Source organism: Ahaetulla prasina, chromosome 2 (genome assembly GCF_028640845.1).
Source record: "Ahaetulla prasina isolate Xishuangbanna chromosome 2, ASM2864084v1, whole genome shotgun sequence".
NCBI classification, from domain to species: Eukaryota; Metazoa; Chordata; class Lepidosauria; order Squamata; family Colubridae; genus Ahaetulla; species Ahaetulla prasina.
In genome coordinates this window covers 31,226,183-31,242,669 of record NC_080540.1, presented here as the reverse complement: position 1 = coordinate 31,242,669, position 16,487 = coordinate 31,226,183, and the positions used below count along the sequence as shown (strand labels likewise).

The window sequence follows — 16,487 nt, the reverse complement described above, 5'->3', positions numbered from 1 at the left end:
CGCCTCTCTAATCTTCTGAAGCACGGGTCAAGCCAAGCTTGATTATTATTATCAGCTGGGTCTGAAGGCGTAGCCTGGGGAAGGGAGGAATCAGGGGATGATGGCCTCATTACGTCCTCCGACTGGTCTGGTTCTGGCTCCTGGAGCCGAGCCAAAGGAATCGGTGCTCCCGAGGTAAGCCTTACCGGCCCTTCCCCCTCACTCTTGGAGTCACTTTCGGGCATGGGGCCAGGTTCGGGGACTGGAGTCACAACAGGAAATGGGAAATGTCTTGTTTTTCCCTTCTACAATTGGGTGGGGAGAGTTCTTCATGAATTCTAATAAACTTGAAAACAACACCCTAAGAGAGAAACCTTTTCTGTACGCCAGTATGAGATCTCATCTCTTTGTGCTCAAAGATGCTTTTGTTTGTATATTTCAGAATGATAGAAAATAACTATAGAATTACAGAAATACAGAAGAACAACAGATTAACAAAACAACAGAGTTGGAAAGGACCTTTGAGGTCTTCTAGTCCAACTCCCTGCTCAAGCAGGAAACCCTACACCAGGGGTGTCAAACTCAATTGCATTGAGGGCCGCATCAGGGCTGTGGTTGACCTCAGAGGGCCGGGCAGCAATGGCCGACTGGGTGGGTGTGGCCAAGTGGATGTGGCCAACTTGACATCACTCACTGGGTGTGGCCGACTGGATGGGGAAGGCCGACTGAGTGGATGTGGCCAGCTTGACACCACTCCCCAAACAGCTGGCATATTTCCTCTTCGTACTGGGTAGACCAGGCCGAAGCCGTATTGAAGTGACTTCGGCCTGCTCTGAAGCGATGTAGGCCGGCCCCTTACATTTTCCAGGATGGCCCCGTGGGTTGGATCCGACCACATCATGAGCCGAATCCAGCCCACCGGCCTTGAGTTTGACACCCCTGCCCTATACCATTTCAGACAAATGGTTGTCCAATTTCTTCTTAAAATTTCCGGTGCTCGAGCACCTGCAACTTCTGGAGGCAAGTAGTTCCACTGATTAAAAATTGCTAGTTGAGAAGAGAATCTTTTTGACATCCTATCCTCTGTCTGCCTTCCCCCCCGGTCTGAATTCTTACATGATCAGTAACATTTGCCTTCTGGTTAAAGTTCTTTCCGTGGTCCGTGGATCGGTAGGATCTTTTCCCCGCGTGAATTTTTTCGTGTTTAATAAGGTCAGAACCACGAGCAAAGCATTTTTCACACTCCGGGCATTTATAGGGTTTCTCTCCAGTGTGGATCCGGTAGTGGGAAGTGAGGGAGCTGTTCTCGCTGAAACTTTTTCCACACTCCAAGCATTTATAGGGTTTTTCCCCTGTGTGAGTTCTCTGGTGGATACTCAGTTGGGTATTACAAATATAACCCTTTCCACATTCTGAGCACTTGTAAGGTTTCTCTCCCGTGTGGTTTCTTCCGTGCCTGATCAGGTCTGAACTGCAAACGAAGCGTTTCCCACACTCCAGGCACGCAAAGGGCCTCTCGCCGGTGTGTGCTCGTTGGTGTCTACACAGTTGTGAATTCCAACTGAAGCACTTCCCGCAATCCGAGCACTTGTAGGGTTTTTCCCCCGTGTGAGTGCGTCGATGGATAGCCAGGTTTTCTTTCCGATTGAAGCATTTTTCGCACTCTGGACATTTATAGGGTCTCTCTCCGGTGTGGGTTCTCTGATGGATGCTGAGTTGCCTGTTACAAACAAAGCACTTCCCGCACTCCAGACATTTATAGGGCTTCTCTCCCGTGTGATTCCTTTCGTGGATCAGGAGTTCGGAGCTGCAGACAAAGGATTTCCCGCAGTCCTGGCAGATATACGGCCTCTCTCCGGTATGCAACATTAGATGTCTACTTAGCTGAGAATTCCATATGAAGCTTTTCCCGCATTCGGAGCATTGATAGGGTCTCTCCCCCGTGTGAGTGCGTTGGTGGAGGGCCAGGTTTTCCTTCCGGTTGAAGCACTTTTCGCAATCCGGACATTTGTAGGGCCTCTCCCCGGTGTGAATTATGTGATGCCTGCTTAGCTGAGCGCTCTCGGTAAAACACTTCCCGCACTCCAGGCATTTATAAGGCCTCTCTCCCGTGTGAGTCCTTCGATGGACAGTCAGCTTGGTGTTACGAAGGAAACATTTCCCACACTCGGCACACTGGTAGGGTTTCTCTCCCGTGTGTTTCCTTCTGTGTCTCATCAGATCCGAACTGTAATGGAAGCTTTTCCCACACTCCGGACACATATAGGGCTTCTCCCTCCCGTGAGTCCTTTGGTGCCGAGCAATGGCTGCTCTGGAGCCGAAAGATTTTCCACACTCTGAGCATTCATAGGGTTTCTCCCTTGCGTGAGTCTTTTTATGAATCGCTAGGTTTTTCTTCTGGTGGAAGCCCTTTCCGCACTCCAAACATTGATGGGGTTCGTCTCCAGTCTGTGAGAACTGATCTCCATCTGACTTCGCCCTCTGATTGGACCGCTTTCTGGAAATCCGACGTTTCCTTCTTGTAAGGGTTATTTCTTGTATTGACCGATTGTCAATTTTGTCAACTTTCCTTTCATCACCTTGTGAAATAAAACGGGGAAAATGGTCATAGCTGAAATCTGTAAATGATCTTTCTCTCATTAAATAATCCAAATTTGTCAGAGTTTGTTGTAGCACACACAAGCAGACTATTAAACAGGATTCATTAACTTCTCTTTATATATAATATAACACATGAAGTTAGTATACAATACCCAAAAGCAGGTTTTCCACGTTGTAGAGAAGAGAAATAGCAAGTACAAACACAGCACAAAATGGAAGCACAAAATGGAGAAGGCAAAATGGAGGAGAGAGAAGCTGGTGCCCTCAAGATTATACAGAACAGTTAAGCCACACCCAGGCTCCAAACTGTCTTTCATGGTCCCATATAGCAAATACTATGTTTCAGTTACCAAACAGCCCTCATTGGCTGATGTGTTGCTATACCCTATTCCAGTTCATGGATATACTTTGACAAAGTTAGAGATTTAGGTGGATGGAAGAACAGAAAATATGGAAGATGGGAAGTGGGATGATCGTATTGCATTTTTCAGAGGTATTGACAGGAGACTAAAATGATTAGGGGGACTGAAATGAGCAGGGTACTGGACTGGCTTATGGGGAACTGGATTCAATTCCCAGCTCTGGGTATATAGGTAGTCCCTGACTTACAACAGCTTAGTGATTCTTGAAGTTACAACGGCACTGAAAAGAGTGACTTAGGAACATTTTTCACACTCACAACTGTTGCAGCATCCCCATGGTCGTATGATCAAAATTCAGACAAGTGACTCATATTTATGACGGTTGCAGTGTCCTGGAATCATGTGGTCTCCTTTTGTGATCAGACAAGCAACGTCAATGCGGAGCCCAGATTCACTTAACAATTGTGTTACTAACTTAATGACTGTGGTGATTCACTTTACAACTAGGGTCATAACATGGGGTAAAGCTCACTTAGCAAATGTCTCACTTCACATAAATTTTAGGATCAATGGTGGTCATAAGTCAATGACTACCTGTGGACTGAAGGCAACTGTTCCTTTCTTACCAATTCTAGGCTCATTGATATATATTGGGGTATTGAAGATGTTTTTAGAGAACAAGAATCCACCTGATGTAAGGTCGTAAAATGGAGCAAAACTCACTTATCTACTCTCTTGCTTAGCCACAGAAATACTGGGCTCCACTGTGGCCATAAATCGAGGACTACCTGTACCCTTATACAGTAGTGGGTTTCACTACCGGTTTGGAACTGTGAGCGTGCGCGCGCATGTGCTTGCTTCACTCATGCACGGTGCTTCTGCACATGCACAGAGCTTCCATGATGACGTCCAGGCGGGTGGGCGGAGCCTCCTGCCACCGCTGCTACTGGTTCGCCCAAACCACGGCGAACCGGTAGAAACCAACCACTGCCCTTATAGGTTGTGTGAATGCAGACAAAGTGACTCAGACAAAGTTTGGCTGACCTCTGCCTCTGAAATATTCCTAATTTAATATTTAAACGTATCTCTTAAAATGTGATTGGTGTTTATTATAAAAGAAAGATGGCGCCTTACCAAGAGAGGCCACAATCCTGCCAATCTGCTCCATGATCTCCCTGTGCAGAGCTTTCTGGCCAGAATTCAGCAGCGCCCACTCCTCTTTGGAGAAATGCACAGCCACCTCCTCCAAGGTTACACAACCCTGAAAGAAACGAATGGCGCTGTTTAGACCCCAAAGGCTAACGCAACACTAGTTTTGCTTCCACTGAATGTCTTTGCTTGCAAAAGGTATTGAGATCATCACAGTGAGGGGAGAGAGGGATGTTTGGATACAGGAAGGGGAACAGGTGATCCTGTCAACAAAGTTGTATCCAGACCAATTTTCCAAGAATTTCCTTCTTCAATCAGCTTACTTGTATGCGCTGCACGTCGGTTGTTTCCCATTCGCAAAGAACCGGTTGCCGAGGGCTTGTTCCCAGCATCCTGACGCCACCTGTAAATTCAAGAGGAGGCTTAAGTCACTGTTGTATACTTTTACACTAATAAATATATAAACCCAATTTGTTCCCACTAGGTATCAGTCCCGCCTTAACTTAAGCAAGAACTGATCCTTGTGTCGTGTCCCACTCCTCCGCTGATGGCCGGGTCAGGGAAATCCGAATCAGGCGTGCCTCCGCAGCTCTGCCAAAGTCCTAGCAAAGTCCTCAGGGCAGGCAGGAGACCAGAAAGTGACTTCAGCAAGATATGTTTAGACTTTGCCTGACTCAGAGAATGCCAGAAAGCAGGTCCTTTATATAGGCCATGGGGTGTGGCTCCATGACTCAGCACTTATCCAGGCCTGCCCCTCCCTTCCTTCTGTTGCCTCCGTCTATCAAGTCTTCTGACGCGTGGGTCACTCCAGTCTGCAGCTGTTGGCAATTGACCTCCCTCAGGCTCACATGCTGTGGAGGAGGGGGAGGGGTCTAGTTGCTCCGTTTGCCTGGGCATGGAGCCAGAGCTGGGGGCTGGAGATACTTCCTCCTCTTCAGCCTGTCTGGGCATGGAGCCAGGGCTGGGGCCGGGAGGCATTCTAGGACATTCCTCCGTGTTCGGAAGCAGATAAGAAGGCCCCGGCTGTGGTGAGATCGGACGAGACACAACACCTTGGTTCCATTTTTTTGAGAAAGGTATAGTTCACTGAAGGTCAAGTGATATACAATAACGCAAAACCAGAACTGAGGTTCGCATGCCAAATCCCTATATTATAACTTTTCTCTCCCAGTGTTGTGGTCTGCCAGCAGCCTGCGGACCTGGCAGTAGAGTCGGACAGTGAGGATGCTGGGGAAGACAATGGGCCAGTCCTGGAGTCAGGGGAAGGCCCAGAGGACTCTGCATCGGAGGCAGAGATGGGGCCAGGGCCATCTGGGAGCGATGCGTGGACTCCGGAGCCTCCAGAAGTGGACAGCAGAGAGGCAGAGGAACAGGAGGAGCCTGTCCCTAGTGCACGCATGCGAAGAGCTGCCAGAAGGCAAGAGCAGCTGAAGCAAAAAGGATGACTCGGGAGTAAGGCCAGAAGATGATTGGCCACTCCCATAAGGCTTAAAAGAGCAGCAACGAGCTGCTGGGTTCTTTGTAGAAAAGCAACGTTGATTCCATTGCTTCTTGTCAGTGTCTATTGAACTGTGTGGGGTTTTTGCCAAGAAAAGCCTTTGGCAGGTTGCCAAAGACAACAAAGCTTGGTGACAAGGCCGAAGGACTGTTTATGAAGGATTTGTTTTGGACTAAGCTGAGAATGAATTAATTCTCAGCTGCTCTAATAAAATAAGCTTGTTCAGGACTGAATTGTGTTCGGTAATCACTCCTAGGGCCTCGGTCACAACACCCAGACAATTCCCATTGCTGGTTGGATCCAATTAGTGTTTGAAAGTCAGTCCTACAGCTGCTTTCTTCTCCCAGAAAAATGGCTTTGAGCAGAGGTCCCCAACCACTACCAGGCCTTGGCCTAATCGCCACCGGGCCGTGTGAGTGGGCAGCTGGTGAGTGGGTGTCTGTGCACATGCAAGGGCCCACTTGCGCGAGCATCGCAGGCACTCACAGCCTTGTCGCGGGCATTCGTGGCCCCACTCGTGTGAGTGTTGCAGGTGCTTGTGGTTCCACTTGCACGAGCTTGGCTGTGAACGTCACGGGTGCTTGTTTGTGCACACACAGGCACACACGCATCTGCCTCTCCCACAAAAATCTTCCCTCCATCCCCCTCTGGTCCAGGCCGCCAACCCGGAAAGGTTGGGGAACTCTGGCCTTGAGGACTTGTCTCTTGTCATCGGTTTCACTTTCCCCCAAGTATCCACTCTCCCTTCCACTCTTCCTCCCCCTCCCCCGGTCCATGGCACACGATCCCGTTGCGAACCGGTAGTAAAAGTAAGTAGAACCCACCCCCGGGTCACATGATCGTAATTCAGACGCCATAATTGGCAACCGGTTCATATTTATGATGGTTGCACTGTCCCAGGGTCACATGATCCCCTTTTGGGACATTCCGACAAGCAAAGTCAATGGGGAAGCCACATTCCCTTTACAACCCCTTGTTACTGACTTAACAACTGCGGCAATTCACTTAACAGCTTGTGGTGAGGAAGGTGGTAAAATGGGGAAAAACTCACTTTAACAACTGTCTCGCATATGCACCAAGACAAATTCCTTGTGTGTCCAATCACACTTGGCCAATAAAATTCTATTCTATGCTATTCTATTCTTAGCAACAGAAATGTTGGGCTCAATGGGGCCTCTGTGGCTCAGACTGGTAAGACAGTCTGTTATTAACACAGCTGCCTGCAATTACTGCAGGTTCTAGTCCCACCAGGCCCAAGGTTGACTCAGCCTTCCATCCTTTATAAGGTAGGTAAAATGAGGACCCAGATTGTTGGGGGCAATTAAGTTGACTTTGTATATAAATATACAAATAGGATGAAGACTATTGCCTGACATAGTGTAAGCCGCCCTGAGTCTTCGGAGAAGGGCGGGATATAAATGCAAATTAAAAAATATGGTGGTCATAAGTCGAGGACTACCTGTATACATTCATGTTGGGTTTCTAACAAAGCGGCGGCTGTGCCTTCTCTGCAGGACTATGTGGAGCAGAGGAAGGGAGGGAGGGAGGAGGAAAAGACGGAAGGAGGAAAGGAGGCAGGGAGGAAGAAAGGAGAGAGGGAGGGTAGGAACGTAGGTAAGTAAAGAAGTAAGGAGGGAGGAAGGGAAGGGAAGGAGGGAAGAAGGAAGGAGGGAGGGAGGAAAGAAGGAATTAGCTTCAGCAATGAGTTTTAGAGCGGGAAGACAGAGAGGGAAGGAGGGAGGGAAGGAGACAGGGAAGGAGGGTGGGAGGAAGGAAGAAGAAGGGAGGGAGGGAGAGGGAAGGAAGAGTGGGAAGGAGGGAGGGTAAGAAGATTAGGTAAGTAGAGAAGGAAGGAAGGAGGAAGGAGGAGGAGGAAAGAAGGAATTAGTTTCAGCAATGAGTTTTGGGAAGGGATGGAAAGGGAAGAAAGAGGGAAGGAGGAAAGAAAGAAGGAGGGAGAGAGGGACGGAGGGGAGAGGGAGAGAGGAGGAAAGGAAGGAGGCAGGGTGGGAGGAGGGAAGGGGGAAGGAAGGAAGGAAAGTGGGAGGAAGGAAGGAAGGAAAGTAGGTGGCCAGGAGGGAGGAAGACAGGCAGGCAGGCGAGCAAGCGAGCAAGCAAAATCTCTTTCTCCCATCCGTTCTTACCCAGCCAGGGGAAGGCGTCACCTGCCTTCTGCCCTCCACCCCTGTCCACAACCTGGGGCTGCTCCCCATCGGGCTCACCTTTGCTTCAGGTAGATCAGCTTCAGCTCTGCAAGCCTCAGCAGGGCACCAGGCAGGGCGAAGGGCAAAGGTGATCTGAAAGTCCCTTCCCAGCTTCCCGTTCCTCCCTGCAACAGCGGCAGCAGCAGCAGCAGCACCAGCTACAAGAAGCAGGGGAGGAGGGCGGTGGTGATTCTGGAAGATGCCTGCTGCTCTCACCGGGATGCCAAGGGTTAAAGCGCACGAGTGGATTCCTAGAGAGGAAGGGGAAACAGGGCTGGAGGTCCCCGCTGCCACCCCCCCTCCTCACTGCTTCTGCTACTTGCCTTAGAGCTGGAAGGGCTCTTGGAGGTCTTCTAGTCCAGCCCCCTGCTCAAGCAAGAGACCCTATATACCAGTGGATGGCGAACCTTTTAGAGCAGGGGTCTGCAACCTTGGCCTCAGGGTAATTTGTACACTGTATTCGGTGGAACACGACAAATTACTTCTAAAAGTAAAATCCTGTGGCATTTCTGGACTCCTACATAAATGGATAGCTGCCTTCCTGTCAAACAAGCAACAAGTTTTAATTTCCTGGGATTAGAAAACTTAGAACTCCGACAAGACCTGTGTTTAACACACAGAATCATCTATTGCAATGTCCTTCCTGTTAAAGACTACTTCAGCTTCAATCGCAACAATACAAGAGCAAACAATAGATTCAAACTTAATGTTAACCGCTTCAATCTTGATTGCAGAAGATATGACTTCTGTAACAGAGTTGTTAACGCTTGGAACGCACTACCTGACTCTGTGGTCTCTTCCCAAAATCCTCAAAGCTTTAACCAGAAACTGTTTACCATTGACCTCACCCCGTTCCTAAGAGGACAATAAGGGGCGTGCATAAGTGCACAAAAGCGCCTACCGTTCCTGTCCTATTGTTTCCTTTCATTGTATGTGCTTGTATATAATGTGACAAAATTTAAAAAAAAAAGTGGTCAAAATAGGAAGCACTCTATCAAATCCTGTACCTGTTAAATAGTGGTGTTCCCCAAGGCAGTGTTTTAGGTCCAACACTCTTCATACTTTACATAAATGACCTTTGCGATCATATTAAAAGCAACTGTGCTCTCTTCGCTGACGATGTTAAACTATTCAGCACCACAGACAATGCAACTACCCTTCAAAAAGACCTTGACTATGTGTCAGATTGGTCTAACGAGTGGCAACTTCAAATCTCTCAAACAACAAATGCTCTGTCTTGCACATTGGCAAAAAAAATAATAATCAAAACATAAAAACAAACTTTAAGACTCGTGGACCTCAACTCCCAGAGTTCTTAAAGTTGCCAAGGTTGGAGATCCCTGTTTTAGAGACCGAGTGCCCAAACTGCAATCCAAAACCCGCTTATTTATCGTGAAGTGCCAACATGGCAATTTAACCTGAATAATGAGGTTTTAGTTTAGAAAAAAACAACTCATACGTGATTAATGGATAATCATTTGTCTGAAGTGGTCTAGGGCAGGGGTCTGCAAACTTGGCTCTTTTAAGACTTCCTCAGCCAACTAAGCTGGGTAAGGAACTCTGGGAGTTGAAGCCCACAAGTCTTAAAAGAGCCAAGTTTGCAGACCCCTGGTATAGGGTTTCCTGCCTAAGCAGGGGGTTGGACTACAAGACCTCGAAGTCCCTTCCAACTCTGTTATTCTATTCTATTCTATTCTATTCTATTCTATTCTATTCTATTCTATTCTATTCTATTCTATTCTATTCTATTCTAATGTTTTGTTTTGTTTTTTGGAAAAAACCCACACCACAACAACAGAGCTTTCAATGATACAAACAACTTTTTATTGAAAGGTCAAAGTTTGCATTTGCCATGCTATTGATTAATGTGACTTTTGCTGTTGTATGCACACTGATAATTTTTCTAACCTTGGCTCATACTTTGTAAGTTTGAGAGCAACACAAGCAGCACTCAAGTCATCTGTTATTCTGTTTCTGGTGTCAGATTTGATATAATTCAAAGCTGAAAACAGCTGCTCACAAGCATAAGAGGAGCCAAACAAAGTAAGGAAAGCAATCGCAAGGGCTTTCATTGACTTAAAATGATTTGGCAGAGAATTCCACACTTTAAGGATTTCATTTTCAGAAGTAACTGGGTCAGAACTAACTGTGCTGTCCTTTGTCGTCCTTTCTATCTTCTCAAGTGTTTCACGCAGGTCGTAGAATTTATTTTTCCACATGGAGTTTTCTTGAAATTCCAATAGTTCCATTTCCAGATTTTCTAAATCTAACCAGTGTAAGCAGGAAAGATCAAGTTCTTCAAATTCGGCTTTATCTGGAAAGGTAAGAAAACACAGGGTCGTCTCCATCTTATGGAACTGTAAAAACCGGTTACTAAAATTCACCTTTGTAGCTGCTACAATGCTGGAAAATTCCTTGTAGATTTCCTGACGGCTTGCAGGATTGTCTGTAACCGTTGTAGAATTTTCTAAATGCGTTTTTAGATTTGGAAAATATTTCAGCTGCCCACTTTCAAGGTCTCTTTCAAAAACCTGCAGTTTTCTCTCAAATGTTTTGATATCACAAAACATTCTTTCTGCTGTTTTCCCTACACCTTGTAGTTGTTTGTTCAGTACATTGAAGTGTACTGTAAAATCTGTAAAAAACATGAGGTTGGTAAGCCAGGCCGTATCAGTGAGCTGTGGATATTCCTGCCCATTTTCATTCATAAACAGCCTAATTTCATCCAAGGAGGCTACAAATCTCTCCAGGACTCGTCCTCTGCTCAGCCACCGGACATTATTGTACATAAGTAAGCAATTATACTGTGCCTGAACCTCATCAAGAAGTGCTTTAAACTGTGGAAAATTCAGAGCATGAGCCATGATGTAATTCACCATTTTTGTGACATCCCTGAGGACATCGTCAAATTTTTTGCCGCTTTCCCTGGCATAAAGATCTTCTTGATGTATAATACAATGGAACTGAATGACTTGGTGTTTTGTTTCTTTACCAAAGGACTGTATGAAACCAGATGCTGCTTCCACTATAGAAGGTGCCCCATCGCTCGTAATCGAAACCACTTTTTCCGGTCTTATGTCTTGTGCCACAAAAGCCTCCATCACAGCATTGTAGATATCTATCCCTTGCGTTCTTTCAGGCAAAGACACCAGTTTCAGCAGCTCTTCTCTCATGATGTCGCCGGCAGCGTAACGCAGGAGGATTGCTAGCCTTGCATGATTATTTACATCTGTGCTTTCATCCAAGCACATGGAGTAACAGGCTGCCTTTTGTAAGTCAGCGGTGAGTTGCTGACCGATGTCACTTGCCATGCGCTGGACGCGATCTTTAACAGTATTCCTGCTAAGCGGCACCTCGGAGATGCGTTTCAGGATTTTATCCCTGTTTGGGAAATCATGAAAGAGGGAATTGCACCTCGACAACATGGCCGTTTTGATAATATCCCCATCGGAGAGGGGCTTACCATGTTTTGCTATGCACAGTGAAATTTGAAAACTGGCAGCTGTCAGATGATTTGTTCTGGAAAGACAGTTGGAAAAAGTAAGAGACCAGGAATGGTATTTCCTCAATTTCCCTTCCATAAACTCTTTTCTTTCAGTTGCACCAAGTTCGGCAACGCTTTTGTGTTTGGTGTCAAAGTGCCGCCGGACACTCGATGTGCGACACACAACGCTTTCATTGCACAAAGTACATAACGCTTTCCCACTGTGTTCAATCACTCCAAATGACTTTGTCCAGGCTTCTTGGAATGATCTTCCACTATCTGTTCTTGCTTTTTTCGCTGCACTCATTTTTGGGTGTTCAAGACTTGGAGTCTACCAAAAACACAAAATTAAAAAAAATAATAATGAAGCATCCAATACAAATCTATCCCTGTACTAAAAATAGCTAACACTATTAGTTAACACTAAAGAAATGGATATTCCCTGAATCAACAATCTACGGCAGAGATTCTCAGCTGGGGGTTCCTTTTGAATTTGCCGACCACCAGCCCAAGGGAGTAATGTTCCACTGACCACCAGCTTTTGGCCTGCTCTGAAAAAGGCATCTGAGTGCATTTCAGAGGTAAAATTCAGCTGGTTCTATCCGGATCATACAATCCGGTAGGGCCAACTGAGCGAAGTCCTGCCCACCCACGTGGATGTCACGACATCCCTTTTTTGTGACAATTTTCAGCCTCTGCGCTTGCACAGAAGGTGTTGCACATTTGCGAACCTGTAGGGAAGGTAAGTGAATTTCACCCCTGGTTCATTTTCTACCGTTGAGTCACCTCCTTCACCAAGACGTTGGACCAGGAGTGAAATCCAGCAGGTTCTGGAGACCCGGTAGTAGAAATTTTGAGCAGTTCGGAGAACCAGCTAATACCACCTGTAGCTGGCCCCAGAGTGGGGAGGGAATGGTGATTTTGCAATATCCTTCCCCCAGGAGTGGGGAGGGAATGGAGATTTTGCAGTATCCTTCCCGTGCCACGCCCACCAAGCCACACCATGCTCACCAAGCCATGCCCACAGAACCGGTAGTAAAAAAATTTGGATTTCATCACTGCGTTGGATCAACTTCTTGGGGAATTTGCATAAATAAGATGAAGTGGAGGTGTAAGCAACAAGGCAGGGCCGGTGGCACGTGTAGGGAGGAGGAGGGTAAGGGAAGGTTTTTCGGCACACAAGCATCGTTCAAGGAAGCAGCCAGAGCAGGGTGCAGTGGGGAAGCCTTGTGCAAAAAACGCATGAGCAGGGGCCAGGGAGGCAAGTTGGCGACGGGGGGATGGTGAAGTTTGGCTGCCTTTTGGGCCCGGCTCACACACAGCCCTCCCTTGGGAGCAAAGCCTTGGACAGATCACCCCGAAGGCCTTGAGGGGCTCCAGAGTTTCCAGGCGCCTCCACTAGCCCGAGCTTGGTCCAGGTGAGTGGCAATGGCAAGCAAGCGAGAGGTGGGGTTGTCACACAGTCTCTTTACTCACAGGAGCTGGGCCCGATCGACAATGGCAGGCAAGCAGGCGAGGTCCGGGAGCAGATGGGCCTGGGCCACGTGATCTGGGCTATCGGTGAGGGCAGTCAAGCAGGCAAGGTCCAGGAGCAGCCAGGCAAGCAGGAAAGGCGGGCGAGGCAAGATAAGGAGTGGCTGGGCGGGGCCGGGTGGGGTGAGGTCAGCCAGTGGTGCGATCAGCCGGTTCGCCGAACTGGGCAAAAAGGTAACAAACGGTTCAGCCCCTTTTTTTGTAAATGGGAATTCTGCTGTCGGCCATAAAGCAACTTGGCGCGGCGATGCGTGCCCACAGAGAGGGCTCTGCATGCCACCTCCGGCACGCATCCTGTAGGTTTGTTATCATGGCTATATACCATTTCAGACAAGTGTCTATGGAGATTCTCAGACATCCCAGGTCATGGCTGTCCACCAAATGTGCTTTTTTTCAAGAGGCAACTGGACTTTCTGGTTTTTCTTTGAACACATTTCGCTTCTCATCCAAGAAGCTTCTTCAGCTCTGACTGGATGGTGGGGAACGGAAGGATTTATACTCCTTGAAGACAGCTGGTCATTTGCATCCTTTTTCCTCCCCCATGTTTTATTTGTTTTATTTATATAACATTAAATTTCCATCAAACTGTGTGTAATCCGGGAACAGTTATTTTTAAGCAATTATAATCCACATATTTGTTTTAATATTCATCACAATATTATGATAATATATGATATTATAATAATACTTAACATCATCTTCTTTAACAACTCTCCACATTAACATTTCCTCTTTTTATATCCCCTCCTTGCTAACTGTTTCTTTTTTTTTTTTATTCAAAAAGTTTTACAGAAAATTTTTTCCCCCCTTTCCCCCACCTCCCCTCGCCCCTCCCTTCACAACCCCCCTCCCCCCCCCAACTTCCCGGAACGAGCACAAGGTATAGTTAAAAATAAAACAAACATATGCTAAAAATTTTTCGTCCCAACTTAATTATACCCCTACAATCATCAATTCCTAACTTCCCCCGAAAACAATAAAAAATAATACATCATAATCATTCAAAAACAGTCTGATAACTCTTAGTCTGATATCTACTTTGAATATAGTCAATCCATTTTTTCCATTCCTTTAAGTATCTTTCTTGCGTATTATCTTTCAAAAAGGCTGATATCTTCGCCATCTCAGTCAAATTGGCAACTTTCAATATCCATTCTTCTATTGTGCTGTTTCTATTGTCTAGCCATTGATAAAATATATCCCATATAAAAAAATATTCAGTTTCTTCTTTATCCTTAATAGTAAGCGTTAATTTATCCATTTCTGCACATTTTAATATTTTCTTAATTATATTACAGTTCTGGGCTGCATAAACAGAAGGATAGAATCAAGATCACGTGAAGTGTTAATACCACTTTATAATGCCTTGGGAAGGCCACACTTGGAATACTGCATTCAGTTTTCGTCACCACGATATAAAAAAGATGTTGAGACTCTAGAAAGAGTGCAGAGAAGAGCAACAAAGATGATTAAGGGACTGGAAGCAAAAACATATAAAAAAATGGTTCCTGAAATTGGGTATGTCTAGTCTGTGAAAAGAAGGATTAGGGAAGACATGATAGCAGTGTTCCAATATCTCAGGGTTGCCACAAAGAAGAGGGAGTCAAGCTATTCTCCAAAGCACCTGAGGGCAGGACAAGAAGCAATGGGTGGAAACTAATCAAGGAGAGAAGCAACTTAGAACTAAGGAGAAATTTCCTGACAGTTAAAAAAATTAATCAGTGGAACAACTTGCCTGCAGAAGTTGTGAATGTTCCAACACTGGAAATTTTTAAGAAAATGTTGGATAGCCATTTGTCTGAAATGGTGTAGAGTTTCCATCCTGGGCAGGGGGTTGGACTAGAAGACCTCCAAGGTCCCTTCCAACTCTGTTATTATATTATATTATATATTATATTCCCCTCAGACGGAATCTCATCATTTTTCCATTGTTGTGCAAATACAATTCTAGCTGCGGTCAATATATGCAAGACCAGATATATAATATTTTTAGCATATTTTTCCAGTAGGATGCCCAACAAAAATATCTCTGGTTTCAAGTCTGTATGCTGTTTTGTCATTTTTTTCCAACCAAGTATGTATTTTTATCCAGTATTTTTTAGCTTTTGGGCATGTCCACCACATATGATAATATGAAGCAGATGATTGATTACACTTCCAACAATTAGCAGGTCTGTCTTTATACATTTTTGCCTGAATAGCTGAAGAAGCTTCTTGGATGAGAAGCCAAATGTCTTGAAACAAAAACCAGAAAGTCCAGCTTTCTCTTGAAAAAAGCATCTTTGGGATTTCAGGCAAGTGACTGTTCAGTCTCTCCTTAAAAACCTCCAGCGGTAAAGCATCCACAACTTCTGAAGACGAAACTGTCCCACTGGTTAGGAGGTGAAATCCAGCAGGTTCTAACAGGTTCTGGAGAACCAGTAGTGGAAATTTTGAAAACCTCCAAGGTCCCTTCCAGCTCTACTCTGATTGATTGAATCGATCAATCAATCAGATTGATTGATCCGCCGCCTTCGACAGGACCGGTGTTTAACTCACAGAATCATCTATTGCAATGTCCTTCCTGTCGAAGACTACTTCAGCTTCAATCACAACAATATAACAGCAAAAAATAGATTCAAGCTTAATGTCAACCGGTTCAAACTTGATTGCAGGAAATATGACTTCTGTAACAGAGTTGTTAATGCTTGGAACGCACTACCTGACTCTGTGGTCTCTTCCCAAAATCCCCAAAGCTTTAACCAAAGACTATCTACTATTGACCTCACCCCATTCCTAAGAGGTCTGTAAGGGGCGTGCATAAGAGCACAAAAGTGCCTACCGTTCCTGTCCTATTGTTCCCTTCATTATATCAAATTAATATAGCTGATGCATATTCTTTACTTATATATATATATATATATATATATATATATATTTTCTTCATGATATGTTTTTTTTATTTATGACAATGTTTGTGTATACTGTTGTGACAAAATGAAATAATAAATAAATAAATAAATAAACAAATAAATAAATAAATAAATAAATAAATAAATAAATAAATAAATAAATAGATTGAAGGGGCAGGACACCTGAAGGCAATGGATGGAAACTAATCAAGGAGAGAAGCAACCTAGAAAGGGGGAAAATTCCCTGACAGCTAGAACAATCGATCGAGTGAATCGACTCACCTCCAGAAGTTGCCGGGGCTCCGATATTGGAAATTTTTAAAGAAGTGATTCGACAGCCATTGGTCTGAAATAGTAGAGGTTTCCTGCCTGAGCAGGGGTGGTGATGGAGGGGGTTGGACTGGAAGATCTCCAAAATCCCATCCAACTGTTATTCTGCTACTCTCATCAGGTGGCAACCTGCCCTTCCAAAGAAGAGTATCAGGGTCGATTTCTTTTAGGGTTGACTGATTGCATCTCCCGGGCAGGGTCTTTTCCAGCACCGCAACTGGAAAGCGATATCAGAGGGCGACTTGCCATCCTCTGCTCTTCCACCCATCGGTGGCAAAGCTGCTTGGTTCCGCAGCTTAGAGCCCAGAGATGTGGTGTGTGTGTGTGCGTGTAAAAATCACCTCCCGGGTCAGATTGCTGCCAGCCGCTTGTTTTTCCAGAGGTCCTGAGGCTGAAGAGTTAAACTGACCGAGATCCACTTCCCAGAAAGGAAGAGAGAAGCCATTGGAAGAAAGT

At 45.7% G+C, this 16,487-nt stretch overlaps 2 protein-coding genes across 3 annotated transcripts in view; both read right to left on the bottom strand.

Moving 5' to 3' along the window:
- Window positions 1-16,487, bottom strand: part of LOC131190474 (uncharacterized) — a 47,101-nt gene that overhangs the window by 9,253 nt on the left and 21,361 nt on the right. Inside the window, exons 6-12 of the mRNA XM_058167796.1 lie at window positions 12,754-12,914; window positions 10,178-11,174; window positions 7,812-7,951; window positions 6,051-6,151; window positions 4,415-4,494; window positions 4,077-4,203; window positions 1,096-2,558 (exon numbers count right to left, since the gene is read on the bottom strand). Of these exons, the coding sequence (XP_058023779.1) occupies window positions 1,096-2,558; window positions 4,077-4,203; window positions 4,415-4,494; window positions 6,051-6,151; window positions 7,812-7,951; window positions 10,178-11,174; window positions 12,754-12,914 (3,069 nt within the window). The remainder of the gene's footprint in view (window positions 1-1,095; window positions 2,559-4,076; window positions 4,204-4,414; window positions 4,495-6,050; window positions 6,152-7,811; window positions 7,952-10,177; window positions 11,175-12,753; window positions 12,915-16,487) is intronic.
- Window positions 9,635-16,464, bottom strand: LOC131191917 (general transcription factor II-I repeat domain-containing protein 2-like). Of its 2 annotated transcripts, XM_058170547.1 has the most exons (3): window positions 15,984-16,464; window positions 12,754-12,972; window positions 9,635-11,608 (listed from the first exon to the last, which is right to left on the bottom strand). In XM_058170547.1, exon 3 carries the CDS (start codon window positions 11,582-11,584, stop codon window positions 9,656-9,658), a length of 1,929 nt encoding a protein of 642 aa, XP_058026530.1. In that variant the 5' UTR covers window positions 11,585-11,608; window positions 12,754-12,972; window positions 15,984-16,464; the 3' UTR covers window positions 9,635-9,655. The 2 variants fall into 2 exon arrangements, with proteins under 2 accessions (XP_058026530.1, XP_058026529.1); XM_058170546.1 differs by lacking the exon at window positions 12,754-12,972.

Excerpts from the sequence above, each read along its gene's own strand:
- LOC131191917 (XM_058170547.1), bottom strand. The coding sequence starts at position 11,584 with ATGAGTGCAGCGAAAAAAGCAAGAACAGATAGTGGAAGATCATTCCAA.